Below are 17994 nucleotides of genomic sequence, written 5' to 3' on the forward strand. Positions count from 1 at the left end.
TAAAAAATTCTAAGATTTACATAACTTGCAAAAGTAATTGATTCTAAGAAAAACAATAAAAACTTAGATTATAAATGTAATCTCTCATTATTTTATCTGGGACAATTTCTTAGTTAAATATAAAAATTTGGGGTAAATTCTTCTTCTTCTTCTTTTTTTAATCATTCTAACATTTCTAATCCTATAAGCAATTATGATAAAATGCAAATACTTAATATAGCACAAAAATAGTTTTAAGTATGGCATTCACATTAATTACATATAACAATTTTGTTCTACGAATAAAAAAAGGTTCATTTAACCTCTTTTACATCATTGATTAATCTTAAAATACATGTTGATCAATATAAATATACAAAAAATGTCATATATTCAAGCAACATCTATTCTACTGTTGCGAGGGTCTTAAAAGTAAGATTAATATTTTATCAATATAATTATCAATAAATACAATGTATCATTTTACTACACTTATATAAAAATATTTCTCCTATATACTTTATTATGAATCATTAATATCTTACACCTCCATATTCATCCAGTTAATTTCAATTTTATCCATTTCATGAGGGTACTACTCCTTCATTAGGAACACTAATCCATTCATCCAAATATCGGTTACTGGTTCATCCGTTTAATTACCGGGCATTAATTCATCCATCAAAATATCAGGTATTAGTTCATCCGCTCGATTACTAGGTATTAGTTCACCCACCCAATTACTGAGCATTAGTTCATTCACTAAAATATATTCACCTGCCCCATTATTAGACACTAGTTCATTCGTTGACATCAAAATATAAATTATAAAATTTCTAATTAAAATTAATACATTTTTTTCAATTAATCTCTCTATAAAAATTCAAGATGTTGGACACCTACCTGCTAGTGATGCTCGACTAGCAGCTCCCTGTTACTGTTTGGAGCATCTAACCTCTTTTGTTTTATTTAAAAGATCATATAATTTCAATACTTCATCATCCAATAATTTACCGAAAGCTTCTCTACGTAGTAAATTTTTTTTATTAATACAACTTTAATACCCAAAATTATTATCATTAATTTTTTCTTGTTCTTTAATAATTCCACAAATAATTCTTACAATGTTATGTCCACCTAAACTTTTAATTCATCACAATTATAACGAAATCTTATATTATTATAAAAATTTCCCAATAATTATAGCAAATTTAATTCCTATGTACCTAATTCAACACATCATTTTTTATTTATTTTTTCACTATTTAAATGCATTCATTAATTTCTTCAGGTTTAAAATTTTATTTCTTACATTTTCGATGGTCAAGTTCACCTTTCTAAGATGAGAATAAATTCTTTTCTACTCTAAATTTTAATCTATCATTCAAACTCAATTCATCCATTTAAGTCATAAAAAATCTCCAGTTACATCAATTCAGCCCACCTCTTAAAATTCTTTATCCTTATTGAAAATTCAAGTAAAAATAATGACATGATAATTCTTCAACTTTTCACTTAATTAACTTTAACTCATATATTTTATTTTATTTTATTTTTTCATGCTAACATATAATACTCTAGCACAACTTTACAAATTGCATCCACCATTTCTATTTATCTAAGAGTTCCATAATAATAACTAAGAATTAATGTATAAAATTTCACTAATAAAATAACAATATCATATTTAGTTATAACATAATAAGGGATTTATAGCAAATTCAAGGTGGAAACCATTCTTTACCCCCCCTCTATCTTCTCATCTTTTCTTCTTTTTTTTTTTACAAATTAACCTCATTAATTCTATCTTCTCATCTTTTTTTTTTTTTTTTTACAAATTAACCTCATTAATGACAAGCCCAAAAATTTATTCCCTCAACAAACATATAATGAACATGAATCCATGCATTTAAACCACCCTAGCATCAAGAACCTACTTTCACATAATATCAATTCTACTCAATCCAAGAACAAACATGAAAAACAATACAATGGATCATCAATGAAGAATCAAAAGCCAAAATAAGTTGAATCAAGTTCTCATTCACACTTTCCTCTAAACTCAAAATTTTCTTCTTTAAAAACACACTCAAAATCTTTAAACTCCTTGTATGCTCCTTAATATATCAAACCCTCTCTTTAATTGCTTAACACTCTTTCTAACTTACATTTTTTTTTTCAAGCAATTTCCATGAAAAATGACAAAAGCCTTCTTTTCACATTTTCTTCTTTTGGTCGGCTATGCCCTCCCTCTTTTTCCTTCTTTTTTTTTTCGTTGTTGGCATCTTATAATGAGGGTTATTTTAGGAAAGTTTTCAATTTGGTCCCTAAAGAAATTTCTAAACACTCATTTGTGCTATTTCTTCTTTTTTTTTAAATAAAATCTTATCATACTTCAAAAATTCTGAAACTTTAACCTAAGTTAAAATAATATTTTATAAGACTCCAAGGAAAATTTCAACTTAATCTGATGACCAGATTGAAAGTTACATATTACAACGTAAAATTAGCTGATTTGTGATTTTTCATAAAAAATTTAAATTTTTATATTTCATACTTGTACAAATCATATCAATTAATTTACTCAATTTTGTAGACCATGTTTTTATCTCTATCTCTCTCTCTCTCTCTCTCTCTCTCTCTCACACACACACACACATATAGAGAAATTTACATAAATGATCAACCAATTCAAATTATTTATTCCATAAAAGTATAATTAAGATAATAACGAGGAAATATGGAGTCAAATATTATATAACTATTTTCAATAAACACATATCACAAATAATTAAGAGGATAAGAAATTTATACCATGACTCTTTGATAAATAATAAGTCATTATATGCTTTCTTATTGTTTCTCTTTTGATTTGACTTCTTCACCATGCTTGAGTTGATTTATAATGCTAATTTCAAGAACTTTATGCATATATTAAAAACATTTCACAATATGAAATCAGTAATACCAACCAATATATCCATTATTTCCTTATTCACTTATTCATATAAAAACATTATTCAAATCAAAGCAATACTTAACTAACATTTTTTTCAACATATCAACGAAACAAATAAAGTTATTTATCAAAACCTCATTTTTTATGCTAATTTAAGACATAGATGTAAAATATAGACATAAACATACGTTAAACAATATCATTAATGTATCTTGTTATCATCAAAACCTTACATAAACATATATTAAACAACATCAATCACATATTATGTTATCATTAGAGTTATACAACATTAATCACATATTTTATTATCATCAAATCATTTAGATTATTGGTGTGCATCCAAACTAACAAATATGCCTATGTGGGATCATGTCAATCTAACCCAAGTTCTCTCATACATTAGGGAAGGATATCACCTAAAAATATATTCGCACACATTGATATGGAAAAATAAAAATTCATATAACAAATAAATTATTGTTAACAAATATATTTTTATTTTTTAAATAATAAGGATTTGAGTGTTAACAACTTTGATTATCTGCTTGTTAACGTCCTTGAATAATAACCAAATGGTTCATTTATCTCAAGTTGGCTTTATAAACAACAAAAATAATTATTACACTAGAATCATAAAATCATAAAAGAAACATATATTATATTTCTTAAAATAACTTTAAGAAAGTAAGATTTAAATCACATGCCAAACAATCTTCATAGCCATGTGTCAACATCCTTGAACAACATTCGATAATGGTTCATTTATTCTAAGTTGACTTTATGGACAACAAGAAAAATATGTATGCAACAAAATATATCAATAGTTTTCATACATGTAGAGTAAAAAAACAAATACCAAACTCATGGTCAAATATCGTATTCCACCATAATTAATAGTTCATAAAAATTAACAATATGTCAAAACGATTTAAAAATACACAAAACTTCATGTAGGATTTAAAATTGACTTTTGCAAGGTGCTAAAATCAACTAAAAGCTACTGAAATTAAAATAAAAGGTAGCGGTGTATAGGGTTCATATGTGGACAAAGACCAGTGGTTGAAAACTAGGCATATATGACTCACGTGTTTTCATAAAATCCTAAAAAAACACACAAACAATCATATTTGTGGTGATTTGAAGCTCGCTCATAGATGATTTGGTTTGGTAAAGATAAGGGATCTCCATCGGGTTTGGTGGTGCAAGCTGTAAAGTTAAACAAGAAAGAAAACAAGATAGTAGGCGCGTGTGACTTTTTAAATGACCGGTGGTTAATCTATAAGGAGAATAAAAAGGGTTTTGGTGCTACTAGAAAAGCTAGCAATAATGGAAAATGGTTGATTTTTTTCCACCACTCATCACTTGTAGAAATAATATCTAATTCATTACTCCAACCAAACCAATTTTAGCAATCAATTTTTTTCATATCCTTTTTTTTTTGGTACCATCCTATTTGTTCTTCAATTAGGCATTTGTGAAAGCATGACTAATTTTTTCCTTGAAGATAGTCATAACAAATTTCCAACCAACTTTATCAAAAAGATTATTTGATCTTATTCTAATCTTATATAAATGTCACAAAATTTATGCAATATTTTTTTAGTCTAAGAAGTTTTATCATGACTTTCAGAACCTTTCATTATTTTGTTTGATAAGTTATTTTTTAATTTGGTTGAATCAGAGGTTTAATTGTATAAATTTTAAAGATTTATAAGCAATTAGGATTTGATCGAAGACATTCAAAATCAATGACCAAACCATAAAAGGAACGGGACTTCAGAGACTTAAATCAGTAAAATTGTGGGCCAAAGTAAAGACAATTGAAAGTTTGATGGTCAATTTGTATAAATTAGGAACAAAGGACCAAGTTAAAAAAGATGTTGACTTTGGGGATGACAATTGAGTTTTATAGCGGTGGAATTGCATTAAATTAAAAGTTCGGAGGCAATTACAGGTATAATTTAAAGCAATTGAAAGAACAGATATTAAATTAAGGTTTGTCAAATCCTAAATTAAAAACCCTAGTTTTTATTATTTAACCTAGACGATGCATCACTTAGATTTAGTGAAGGGATTGAATGATACATTGTTCAACCATTGTATATATTTTTTTTGCAGTAAGCATCTTCAGATAAATAAATATAACGTATTCGACCACATCAGGAGCTGTAACTATTACCACTTAACTTATAAAATCCTTTTTTATAAAGAAAAACAACTCTCATCAAACATTTACATCCCATTTTTTTCAATGAACTCAACAACATCTTATCCTTGATCAATCCTTACTACATTGACATATTCTAGGTTGATCAAGTTCACATCTTCAAATGAGTGAATGTGAAGCTACAAATATTTAAATCAAGCAAAGTTAGATCCAAATAAAAGGTGTGCACCCCCTCTACCAACTTCAAATGGTAGTAAACAATAATGACATCAGGGTTGCTCTAACAAGGCTTCAAAAATAGGTAACCCAATCATCGATGATTCTGATATCCATTATGCAAAGACCACTTTTTTGTTCATATGTTCACACTTCAAAGCTTTTTATAAGGTTCTTATTAAGAGTTTAAAACCTTTATCTCATGATCAAAATGCTAGAAATAGCTCATTGCCCTCTAAGTCTAGCAAAACCATTAAGAATCTTAAAAATCAAAACCACCATTACAAAACTAGCCAAGTAAAGAGCTTTGAGCTATGAAGATTTGTCCAAAACTCTTCCATTTTCATTAGAGGGACAAATATTGATTAATAATGATCAATCTTTGATTGAATCCATAAAAAACCTAGCAAAAACTTATAAATACCTTGGAGAATTAAGAGAGAGAAAAAATAAAGGAAAAGGCAGAAGATAAAATAAAAAGAAAGAAACTTAGTTATGAAGGTTTATGAGCCTAGCACAAGATTTTTTCTTAACTTTGAAAGGTTTGAAATTTATAGAGGTAAAGTTTTGCAAAAGAGAGCAAAAAAATATAACAGTCACTATTTGAATCTTTGAAAGTATAAAAACCTCATCTAACCTATTAGGTGATGTCCATGAGGCACGACTCTAACTCTTTCTTACCTTTTTTAATGACATTTTGTACTTGTTTTGGTGTCTCATGGAGTTGATCTTGTATCTTGATTAATATATGAAAATATTATTTTTCTTTACTTAATGTTGCTTTGAGTTGGTTGTTAATGTTATATGGATGTTTATAAAATGTTTGAATGTTATTTTTGCTGAGATGGTAGGAGTCGTCACTTAGTTTATGATAACTAGAAAACTCTAACTAATCTTCAAAGTTTTAGGTAAGGAGTTAATTATGCTAAAGGTAAGATAAACATCACCCTAAAATATTCTACTTAATACAAGCTACATTATTCTTGTTTTATAATGATAAAAATACCTATTGCGCTCACACTGAAATTTATTTAAACTAGTATATGCATTTTTGGTAAAGGCTATTAATCCTAAAAAAGTGGTTTAAGACCTGGGTCTGGCTACAAGGTTCTACTTTTAAAATTATACGAAGTAAAAAGTAATTTTTGGATTTAAAATTGACTTTCTAAAACCATAAAAAATGACCTAGAATAAGGCAAAACAATATCAGCATATACGTCTCATGCACTTATAATTTGAGTTGTAAGTTTGGTGACGACAAATGCTCCTCACACACTACTATTGACTTGCTAAAAATCCATAAAAGTGCTAGGATTTTAAAATAAAATTAAAGTTTTGACTTTTGGGATTTTTTTTAAAGATAAATAAGATGAGTTTTTAGTCATGTTTATGAATGATTTATTAGGAAAAAGGATAGATTTTGGTGTGATTTTAGGTTAAAATTTAGGATAGTCATGGCTTGGTTTTGTTTTAGTAAATAAAGGATTTTCTTTATCACTCTTAAAGAGAGAGAATGAGGTTGATCTATAATGTTTAATTGAATAAAAATAAAAGAAAAATCCAACTAGATAGTGGTATGGAATGGTTTTTTTTCTTTTTCCAAAGGAATTAAGGCTTATCTATTGATGATGGTTATGTGTTTCATAGTAGGGTGGTTGAAGAGACGGGTTAGCCAATAAGACAAAGTTGTAGCTTGTATGTCACAGTTGGTTGAAAGTTAATGGGAGAGAGGGTAGCTAAGGTTTGGTTTGTTATCTAGGGAAGAAAATGAAAAGTGTTTTTTCTCTGTTTTTTTTTGTTTGCACTGTGTACTCCCTTGAATTTTCCTTTGCTTTGGACTTTAATCTTTTATGAATTTTTTGATGTATGCTTTTATGAAAAGTTTTTTTCTGGACTATGTATCTATATATAGACTATTCACCAAATATTTTACTTTCATCCTAATATTTTATTTATTGATCTTGTATCTTTACCTGCTAATCATTTTATTTCTCTATCTCTTCATCCTTTTTTTAAGTTGTTTAGGACAAACTCAAACTATTTGTTATTTTATTTTATTTTGGACCCTATTTCTTCACCTGATTGTCATTTCACTCCATATTTTTTTTTTTTTTTTTTTAAATGTAGGGTTAAAGTCAGTTATGACTATTTTTTAGAACAAGATTCTTATAAGGAGGGGTATTGTTACAAAAGTTTGTTGAATAGCTTTGGAAGAAATCAATAGTAAGCTTTTAGTATAAGAATGAAAGCAATATCAGCAAGCAATATAATAGATAGAGTAGCAGTTAGTTAACATATTAGTTGGATAATAGTTAAAGAAAAGGAATTTATTGTGTAGTGTAATAGAAATGTGAAAGACAAACAATAAATAATTTAATTTTTGTAATACATCTTCTCAATCTCTTTTTCATTCTTTTTTATTTCATTCTTTTTTTGTCATTCTATACATTGCTTTGTTAAGGACAACCTTGACATAATTCAAGCCATGATCCATGAAAGGAAAAATATAAAAGTACTATATTTAAAATACAAGAAACATGTATGATTTTACTAAGAAAGTTTTTTAAAAAAAACTACAATTGAAATGGTGATTTGCTGCTTATTTACTAATGATGAATAATCATAAAATAAAATCATGATTATCTTTCACTAGTATGAATTTACTTTGAGTATCATAATAATATTCTATTAAAAAAACCTAACCCATTTTCATTATTTAGTGAACCTCTCCATTCAAGTTTAACATATGGCAAAGCCTCATGTATAGTTAACTAAAGAATTAAAAGAATTTGGTAACAATCACTGCTTATATAAACTCCTCAATTCTTATATCGTCTTTGCATTGTTTCTTGCTAAACAACTAAAAAAACTGAGGTGGTAATCACTCTTCATGTTAACACTGAAGCTGCTCTTTAATTCTTACATCATTTTTGCTTATTTTTTTTTTTTTACTGACTGAGAAATAAAGTGAGTGGGTTTAAAAGAGTAAAAAAAATCTTTTAGTTCTTTGCATTGTTTTTTTTTGTTTTTGTTTTTTTTTGTATTTGCATTGTTTTTTTTGTTTTTTTTTTTTTGTAAATTAAGAAATATAAAGAATGAGATAAAAGAATATTAACAATTTAAAACCCTTGATTACAATAGATTGCTCCTTGTGACCACAACAAAGATCAATTGGACAAATAATCTCACCATTGTAACCATCACAAATCATCCAGGATGATGATACTAAGCATGAAAGATCTCAAGAAAGAGAAAAGAGTGTAAATAGATGAGAGAGAACTCACAATTACAAATCATATTCCTACTTGAGGTGTAAGGACAAAGAAAGGTCATATGATGCAAGAGAGGAGAGAGAAAAGAGCAGAGAGATAATGTGCAAAAAGGGAGACAAAGAGAAACTAACAGGGAGGATTATTTAAAGAAAAAAATGGTGGTGTTTCGACCACAAATGTAAATTTTCCCTTGAATCTATTTTGATTTTCAATGCTTTTTTTATGTGTATTTGTTTGTTTGTTTTTTTTGCATAGTTATCAGACCCGGCCTAGCCTAACAAGTTGACTTGGGTAACCCAGGGTCTTGGTCGAGTCTATTTTTTGTGCATAGTTATCAGACCCGGCCTAGCCTAGCAAGTTGACCCGGGTAACCCAGGGTCTTGGTCGAGTCTATTTCATTCAAAACTCGGGCTTGCATTTGACCTAGAGAAAACTGTTTGAATTGTCAGGTCAACCTAGGACCTAGATGATTTGGCAGAACTCGGTAGAGATCATTTTAAAAAAAAAATTGTGTTTTTTCCCCTAGCCATAAACCCTTTTTTTCATCTTTTTTAGTTAGTTACTAATTCATATCAAAGTTTACTATATAAATACTAAAAAAATATTTTATTTTTGTAATGTAAAATTTAAAACCTATTAATACATTTACTTTATGTTCACAAGAAAAATATTATGTTTTTTTAATGTGAAATAAAAAAAATTGATATAAATACTTCAACTTAAAAGAATATGATAGTATTTTTTCAATATGAAATAAAAAACCTTTTGAAATAATCTTTTAGTATATATTTTTATGGATTGTTTCTTATTTTTTTTTTATATGAAATATTAAAATTTACATATATTTTTATGGATTGTTTTTTTTTTATATGAAATATTAAAATTTTAAATATATATATATATATTAATTGTTTTCAAATTAATCCGATTAATTCTTATGAGCTGAACTGATTTTTTTACCGGATCAACCCTAGACTAGGTTTGATATGTATGATTTTGTGGTATTCTATATAAGTTTTGTTTGTTACTGTACTAGAAAGATTAACTTAATTTTAACATGTAGAAGTGACATGAGAGTTTCTTGAATCATTGGAAAAAGAAAAGAGGATGGGAAGTCAATAAATTCATGCATGCCATCATTAATTAACGAAAACAACTAGAAGACCACAATGACGGTCCATTGACTGCTAATAAGTTTTTTCTTTTCTTGGTAGATTATTTGCATAGATATTTAAAGAAAGAGTCAAAAGTGACAGTTAAGATCACCCTCAATCCTAGGCTGACACTGTGCTCCATTAAAATCCGTCGACCTACCATGTCTCCTTACAGAATGGTGACTTTCACTTTCTTTCTGATATTTCGGATCACCACATGACCTTTTCTCAGCTACCTCAAATCGAATTCCCAATCTTTTTTGCCTCTCTCTCTCTCTCTCTCTCTCTCTCTCGAGAAATCTCAAATTGTTTTGAGATTCAACAACAATCCACCCGAACCGAAAGAAAAAAGGAGGACAAGAAAAGCCAGGAGACAAGACAAACCTAGTTATTCCTTTTCTTTTTCCGTTTGTCTTTGCTGAGCTTTCGTTTGTGGATTGTGGGTCTTTTATTTGTCTCTCGTTAGGTGGAGTCTGCGCAAAAATATCTTTTGGCCTTTTCTTGCCTCTTTTTCTTTGACGCGGCAAAAGTCAAGTGATAAATTAACTTTGCTCCCATTTTGGATTCTGTTCACTCCTTTTTCTTTCTTTCTTCGATATAACAAATTCTTACCAGTAATCTTTCTATCGTCGAATTTATTTTTTTTTGGGTTCAAAGTTTATAAATTTGTAGTTCATTGTTATAGATGTACTGCCGATCTTAAAGTTCATGTCTTTGGCTATTGGAGCTACATCAAGTTTGAGAAATATGGGGTTTGATGACGACAAGAAGAAGAAGGAAGGAGGAGAGAAAAGTGGAGTTCTGGAAACACGTGACGGGGATCATGATGGTGGAGTGAGGATAGGAAGGCAGATGAGTGAGAGTGAGACCTCTATGTATGCGACTGATCACGAAGAGGGGGATGATGAGAACGGAACCAACAAACTTCAGCTGGGTCCTCAGTACACCCTCAAAGAACAGCTTGAAAAAGACAAGGTTTGTTTTTTTTGTTGCTGTTATTATTTGATGTTCCATTTTTAGTTATGAAAATGCATTTGTTAATTCATTTTTCATATATTGGTGCATGGATTTTGGAAGTTCAGGATGATGAGAGCTTGAGGAAATGGAAGGAGCAGCTTCTTGGGAGTGTGGATTTGAACAAAATTGGAGGTGCATGCATGTTGTCATATTTTCTTTATCCTTATCTAAAATTACGCGAGTTCGTTGGATTTTAACTTCTGAAATTATTAAAATATATCTCGGTTTCTGTTAATTCTTTCATTTCTATAATTAATGATACATGTTCATGCAGAGAATTTTGAATCCCTTTCCTTGCGCGTATGCCGATCGAATTCTTGTGCCATGTTCTGTTAGCTAGAGTTGCTCATGTTCCAACCAACATAATGAAGAATTTTGAACAGAATTCTTTTCCTTTTCTTTTCATTATCGCAGAAACGCTTGAACCAGATGTGAAATTTCTTAACCTGTCGATCCTTTCTCCTGGTAGACCAGACATCGTACTTTCTATTCCTGAGAATGGGAAGCCCAAAGGCCTGTGGTTTACATTGAAAGAAGGCAGTCCCTACAGCTTGAAATTCTCCTTCCAAGTCAGTAATAACATTGTGTCTGGCCTCAAGTACACCAATACTGTCTGGAAAACTGGCGTCAAGGGTGAGCTATCTACATCCTGACTCGTGCCAAAACCTGTGCTACAAACACTTGAACGTTTCCCCACTTATAATCAGTCTTTGTTAACTCAGTGGACAGCACAAAAGAAATGCTTGGAACCTACAGTCCTCAGCCAGAGGCTTACACGCATGTTAATCCAGAGGAGACCACACCCTCGGGCATGTTTGCTAGAGGATCATACTCTGCAAGGTCGAAGGTTAGTTTTAAACTTTTTGAGGTTTTTCTTTGAATATAATCTCAAAAAGAAGAAAGAAATCTTCATTTTAATAATCTGCTAGTAAACAGTACTCTGATGCAAAATCACAATATGGCATCTCCCTTTAATTTGTCCTAACCATCTCTGTTTCTTTCAGTTTTTTGATGATGATAACAAGTGCTACTTGGAGATCAACTACACCTTTGGCATTCGAAAAGATTGGGCTGCTACTTGAATGATCGATCATTCTTCCAACAACCTTTTCACACATCTGTCTCACTCAGTTATAATTCTTAAACTACTACTACTACTAGTTCCATGTCTTCACTGATCTTCACGCCATGTTTAATTGTTGTCTCTAGTTCCATTAACCTCTTGTAATCATGTCTGCGGCCAGATATCTCACAGCAATAGAGACGAAGAAAGTGCAAATGGTAATTTTCTTTTTAATAAATGAAAGCTTAGCATGTCTTTAAGGTACTTGCCTTTTCTCTATTTCTGCAGTAGGTTGTGTAACTCAGGTTACTCGATGTTTATATGAAATAGCCTTTTCTCCATTTCTGCAGTAGGTTGTGTAACTCAGGTTACTCGATGTTTATATGAATTAGGAGTCACGAGAATATTTTATAGTCATGGAGACGATGGCTTTGATTGTGCGTGTCTATTTAAATTCCCTTCAGGCATTGCTAGAATATTGTGCTTGCTTTAATTTTTGTAAAACTCCTTGATTCTTTTCTTTTTTTTATTTATTTCCCTTCAGGCATTGCTAGAATATTGTGCTTGCTTTAATTTTTGTAAAACTCCTTGATTCTTTTCTTTTTTTATTTATTTCCCTTCAGGCATTGCTAGAATATTGTGCTTGCTTTAATTTTTGTAAAACTCCTTGATTCTTTTCTTTTTTTATTTATTTATTAGAATCCTCCATTGAGAAAAATATTCTTAAAATGCTTAAGAAATAAATGAAATTAATTTTTCAAAAAGATTAAAAAAAAGATTTTTCTTGAAAATCTTCGATCTAAGGAATAAAACATTAATATTTCAAAATGTAATGATTTTAGGTGGGCTGGTATTTTGTTTTAGGGGTTGGAAATCTCTTATTTGGGTCTATCAGTCTTGGGCTGTGAGACTTCAGTGAGCTGCATGAGCTCTTTGATAAGTGGAATCTACCCAACCCAATTCAATATACAATATTGTTTTCTTTCCTTTCCTTTCCTCGGCAACATCAACATATAATAATACTATATGACTCTCTCACGAAATGAAATTAACATTATCTTTCACCATGCAAGTTACAGAATCAAAACCGACCTCTAGAAGGGCCACCAGACTCGTCAACAACAAAAAAATGGAGCATATGAGCTTGAAAGGGCCACCGTAACTGCTATACACAGTTGAAAGTAACCTCCCATCTGACCTCTACCTCCTCCCTGGCTCCAGGTTGATATTAGCCTTTCCCAGCTTGTCAAGAATCCAACTTGGCCCTGGACTTTTCTTTTCTTTTTCCCCAAAACTCTTCTTGCTAGCAATGATTATTCTCACAGGAGAAAGGGAGAGCTTGTTGGGAATGGCAAGTAACCTTTAAGCTACTCTTTCGAGTGTTAGATTAAGTTCTTAATCAAGTTGTTAACTGAGAAATTGAATTTAACTGTATAGATGGGTGGAATCAGATTATGTAAGGTCGTGATTAGTCGATGAACACACGAAGAGACCCTCCACCGAAAATTGTGTATTTAGCTCGCTAACCCTCTTGATAATGATATTGATTAGTTTAATTGTAATGCCATGATTTCTTAAAAACAAAAAAACAAAACCCATGTGCGAAAATCAAGGTCTAACCAACTAATGTGGTCGATCGGTCTTGATATTGCCACCAGACCTTCACCAAGCACAAAGACAGAATAATCTTCTTTATGGTTTTTTTTTAACTTCTAGGTTCACAAGACAAATCCCACCTTCCTAACCCGAAGTCAATGTTGATTAAGTTATGATTAGGGGATTAAACTTGCCCGATGTCCTCAAATCTCCTTGACTTCACATGCCTCGTTCTTTAATAAATGTCAGTAAGGATACAGGTAATAATAAATCATCACTTGAGATGCTTCATTAATTTGTTTAATTTCTGAAGTTTGAATTGCAAAAGAAAAAAAAAACCATATAAGAATAAAATCCCAACTCCTAGTTGGAACTTGGTAGCAACGCTAAGATACAATGCAAAAATAATTTTCTTTTATTTCCTTAAAGGGTAATATATACATATATATATATATATATGTTCTTCTATAAATAACATTTTTTTTATATTACGGTATTATTATTTACTAAATGTAAAAGAAAATCTCTACAGAAAAACAATGTGAGGTTTGGTTATATGAAAGATGGCTTTCATGTGATGAACATATTAATAATATTTGAGTTAATTCCTACGTTTAATTTTGGTCAACTTATACACTAAGCACAATTAAGTGTCGGTGGAAAATATCGAAGAAACGATGACGTTTCCCTCGTAAAAAATGAGATCCTTGAATTCTGAGGGTCAAAGGTGGAATTTAGGGGCTGGGACAGCGAAATGCTGGTTGGTCCAAAAATCATGGCGGGCCCTCACTCTTGACCACCAAGGCACCACCCTCACCCTCCATTATTTCACACCAAAGCCAAGCCCTACGATATTTTGATTCCAAAAAACTCTCTCACTTTCGTTTCCATATCTGGGGTTTTCCTGATTTGCTTTGTTTTTATTTTTGACCAATTTGATGAGATGTAATTCAATGTTCTTTTCTTTGAGAATGTAGACTTAAATTGATTTTTAAATCAAACTAAAATTGATAATTTTATAAATAAAATAATTTTTAAAATTTTTATTGTGTTACTTAAAACTAAGATTGAGCATGGTTTTGATTTATGAGAATCAATAATTTTTTTATAGTCAAATGAAATTGAAGGATTTATTATATAGCATTGGAAATTACAGTAACTGTATTTTGATTGATTTTTGAAAAAATTATGGTTTTAAAATGTGTTTTTTAGAAGAAAAAAATAAATTTTAATCACAATAACATAGAAAATTAAAACAATGGATTTCCTTTTTTTATTCAAACATTAGATAAATCAATGAATTTCATCTTGGTTTTATAATGAATCAATAATTTTTATTCAATATTTTTTTGTATTTTGAGAGCATCCAAATCTAAATCTATTATAGGGTAATAACCTAATTAGATGTTAGTTTAGCAATCTATTAGCTTTGATATACTTGGGTTTTGTTATAAGATGGGTCCAAGGTATTATAAGTCTAACAAATTATCAGATTTAATATACTTGTGTTCAGCTGTGAGTTAAGCTCAAGTCTTTATAAGTTTGGCGAATTGTCAAACCTAATATACTTGAGTTTATTTATGAGTTAAATATAAGTTATTATGGGCCTAACGAGTTGTTAAGCATAATATACTTGGATTTGACTATGTGTTGAGCTTAAGGCATCGTGGGTCTAGTAAGATGCTAGACCCAACATACTTTGGATCAACCATGAGCTAAGCTTAAGGTACGATGAGTCTGACAAATTGTTGACCCAATATACTTGGGTTCAGTCATGAGTTGAACTTAAGCTATCGTGAGTTTGATGAATTGTCAAACTTTTTTCCTTTAAATTAGGCTATATATCAAATCCAACTAGTCTTGTAAAGCTATATTATGACCATATCGATCTATTTTTAGATTACTAACAAGACCTATTCATGTCAGGAATAATTATCTCTCACACATGTAGTTGTATAGAATATCTTTCAAGGCCTACTATATTTTCATCTCATTAATGTTTATTAATAATCTGTAAGGGATATTTATCCCTCATTAATGATCTGTAAATGATATTTATTTTAATTCATTAATAATATGTTATATATATAACATCCTGGATTTTTTACTGCAGTTATTTTCATTTCAAATAATCAAAGTACATAAGAATTTGAGTAATTTTTTTAAATCAAAATACTTATATCTTTTACATTACATTAACATAAGATTTATATGTCTTTACTTAGTTTATTATAAAATTTTAGCCGTGTTTTATTTATACAAAACTCTTATTTATAACCTCAACCTGTCAAATTCCTGTATAATTCCACATAAATATCACATTCAACAACTAATACCTAGGTAGCCCACATACTTTTAATTCATCATTCATTGTCTACACCACTATAATATCCTTTACACATATATAGAGAAAACTCTTATCCATAACTTTAGTCTGTCAAATTTCTATATAATTCCACATAAATATCACATTTAATAACTAGTGCCTCAGTAGCCTAGGCATACTCTTAATCCATCATTCATATATATGTGTGTGTGAGAGAGAGAGGTCCTTATATCATTATAACATATATGTATAAAGAAAATCGAACTTAATTAGTAGTTTTATATTTCACTAGATAAAAACTTAAAAAGAATACACATATATTTTAATTAATTACATAACAGAGCATAAAAACAATAAAACTCTACTGAAGATGGCTATAAAGACCTAACAACCATACTTCTAATGTAATGATAGATGTGATATACTTGAAATATATATATATAAAATTAATCATTTTAATATAAAAAATTATGCATTTTATTCATGAAACATATATTTATATAAAACAATATGCAATATCCTTTTTATCACATTCTTTTTCACCTTTTACCTTTTTTTTTTTAAATTGATAGTAAAAAATACGTTTATAAGTCTTCATTAGGTTATCTCATTTCTTAATAACACTTGTCTTAATATTCTTTATACACAATAAACTTCATATAAATGGTATCCTATGATATCCAAGGTTTATTAGCCATAATTGCAACAACAATCCCAACCTTTAAATCCAATTTAAACATAACAATCTCAATTCATTATACAATAAATAAAATCTTTTAAAATAATTATTATCTCTATAAAGATTTTCACATAGTTTCCTTTTAAAATAGATCATTCTTAAATTATCGACCTAAACTTGTTGTACTTGTACTCATAGTCTCAATCCCTTAATTCAGTGATCCTATATGATACTCTATGTCAATTATATTCCAATAATTTCAAACCATCCAATATCATGTACAAATAATTATATAACACATTCATTATAAAGTGTTGATAAACAAATAACATAATTTCATTAAAAAAATTACGTTAGATAAATATAACTAGGTTCTTTTTTTTTTATATTCTCGTGCTGACAAGTAAAATATTTTTATCTCATTTACTTATAGTTCATTTGTCTTTTATCTAAATTTTCAACATCTAACATAATATTATTATCTGTCACCTATAAACTTGCTCAATTGATCGATGTTGATAACAATTTCTAAATTGATATCATTAACCATCACCTCGAGTGTGACTAATTAATGGTATGTCGACACCAATCCCATTAGTATCATTCACCTCCATTTCATTAGATATCTAATCAAATTTTCTAGTACATGTCGGTGCCAATAAACTTATTGACATTATTAGCCTTCTAATTTTCTTTTTTAGGAATTGCTAATTAAGTCCTTTTTTTATTTATATATTCCTTTTATGTTTATACTGATACTAATAAACTTAATTGGTATCATTAGTTCCCCAAATCAGGAATAACTAATCAAATTTAAAAGATATCAATACCAATATAATTCATTAGTATCATCAGTCTCCTAAATCGGAACAACTAATTAGGTTTAAAAGTTTCTGATACCAATACAATTATTGGTATCATTAGTCTCTCAAAGTAGTGACACGATCATAGAGTTGATGTCTTATCCCAAGTGTAGGAGTCTCAAAGTAAAATAACCCGGTAAGACCGGGATCGAACCACAGGGAGGTGAATTATATAAATTACAAATAAAGAAAAAGAGTTGAAGAAAGTTTTGGGATGTGATATTGATGTAAGGATTAAACAATAACAAAACATATGTCAAGGTTATAGGATTCACTAATGGTATTTCAAATAAATATAATATAAACTCTTTTTATTACTCAACTAGAAACCACACACAAAGAAGGTTCTAATCGGATGATTTCTCGTTATTAGCTCATTATAAATTACTAACATGATCATATTAATTATCTTATATAAGTAATACCATACTTATAAATATCATCAAGCATTCATGTTGCTAGTTTATGTTAACAACAAATCAAGTTTCTATCATAATAACGATTTCGGCCGAAAACTATGAAAGATCAAGCATTTGATGTACCAAATATTATACAACACAAATCTAAATTAAACATTTAATAAGCAAGGTATTAAGAATTAGTAAGATAAAAAGATAAAACATGTTAATAACAATCTTTCTTGGATATAAACATTTAAAGCTCATGTTGAGTTTATATTATACCTATTCTAACACCATTA

At 29.3% G+C, this 17994-nt stretch overlaps 1 protein-coding gene across 4 annotated transcripts; it reads left to right on the forward strand.

Moving 5' to 3' along the window:
• The first annotated feature begins 9874 nt into the window (after positions 1 to 9874).
• On the forward strand, positions 9875 to 13328 carry LOC105107164 (rho GDP-dissociation inhibitor 1-like). Of its 4 annotated transcripts, XR_838828.1 has the most exons (7): positions 9875 to 10725; positions 10833 to 10899; positions 11182 to 11400; positions 11490 to 11614; positions 11772 to 11897; positions 12012 to 12048; positions 12910 to 13328. XR_838828.1 is itself a non-coding variant. In XM_011000990.1 (5 exons), exons 1-5 carry the CDS (start codon positions 10459 to 10461, stop codon positions 11847 to 11849), a joined length of 756 nt encoding a protein of 251 aa, XP_010999292.1. In that variant the 5' UTR covers positions 9875 to 10458; the 3' UTR covers positions 11850 to 12245. The 4 variants fall into 4 exon arrangements, 1 of the variants encoding a protein (XP_010999292.1); XR_838827.1 differs by having other exon boundaries at positions 11772 to 12048; positions 12904 to 13328; XR_838826.1 differs by having other exon boundaries at positions 11772 to 12048.
• The last annotated feature ends 4666 nt before the right edge of the window (positions 13329 to 17994 follow it).

The sequence above is a fragment of the Populus euphratica genome, unplaced genomic scaffold, assembly GCF_000495115.2.
Source record: "Populus euphratica unplaced genomic scaffold, PopEup_1.0 scaffold414.1, whole genome shotgun sequence".
NCBI classification, from domain to species: domain Eukaryota; kingdom Viridiplantae; phylum Streptophyta; class Magnoliopsida; order Malpighiales; family Salicaceae; genus Populus; species Populus euphratica.

Excerpts from the sequence above, each read along its gene's own strand:
- LOC105107164 (XM_011000990.1), top strand. The coding sequence starts at position 10,459 with ATGTCTTTGGCTATTGGAGCTACATCAAGTTTGAGAAATATGGGGTTT. Across the intron at positions 10,900-11,181 it reads GGATTTGAACAAAATTGGAG|AAACGCTTGAACCAGATGTG; the intron begins GTGCATGCATGT and ends TCATTATCGCAG. Across the intron at positions 11,401-11,489 it reads CTGGAAAACTGGCGTCAAGG|TGGACAGCACAAAAGAAATG; the intron begins GTGAGCTATCTA and ends TTGTTAACTCAG.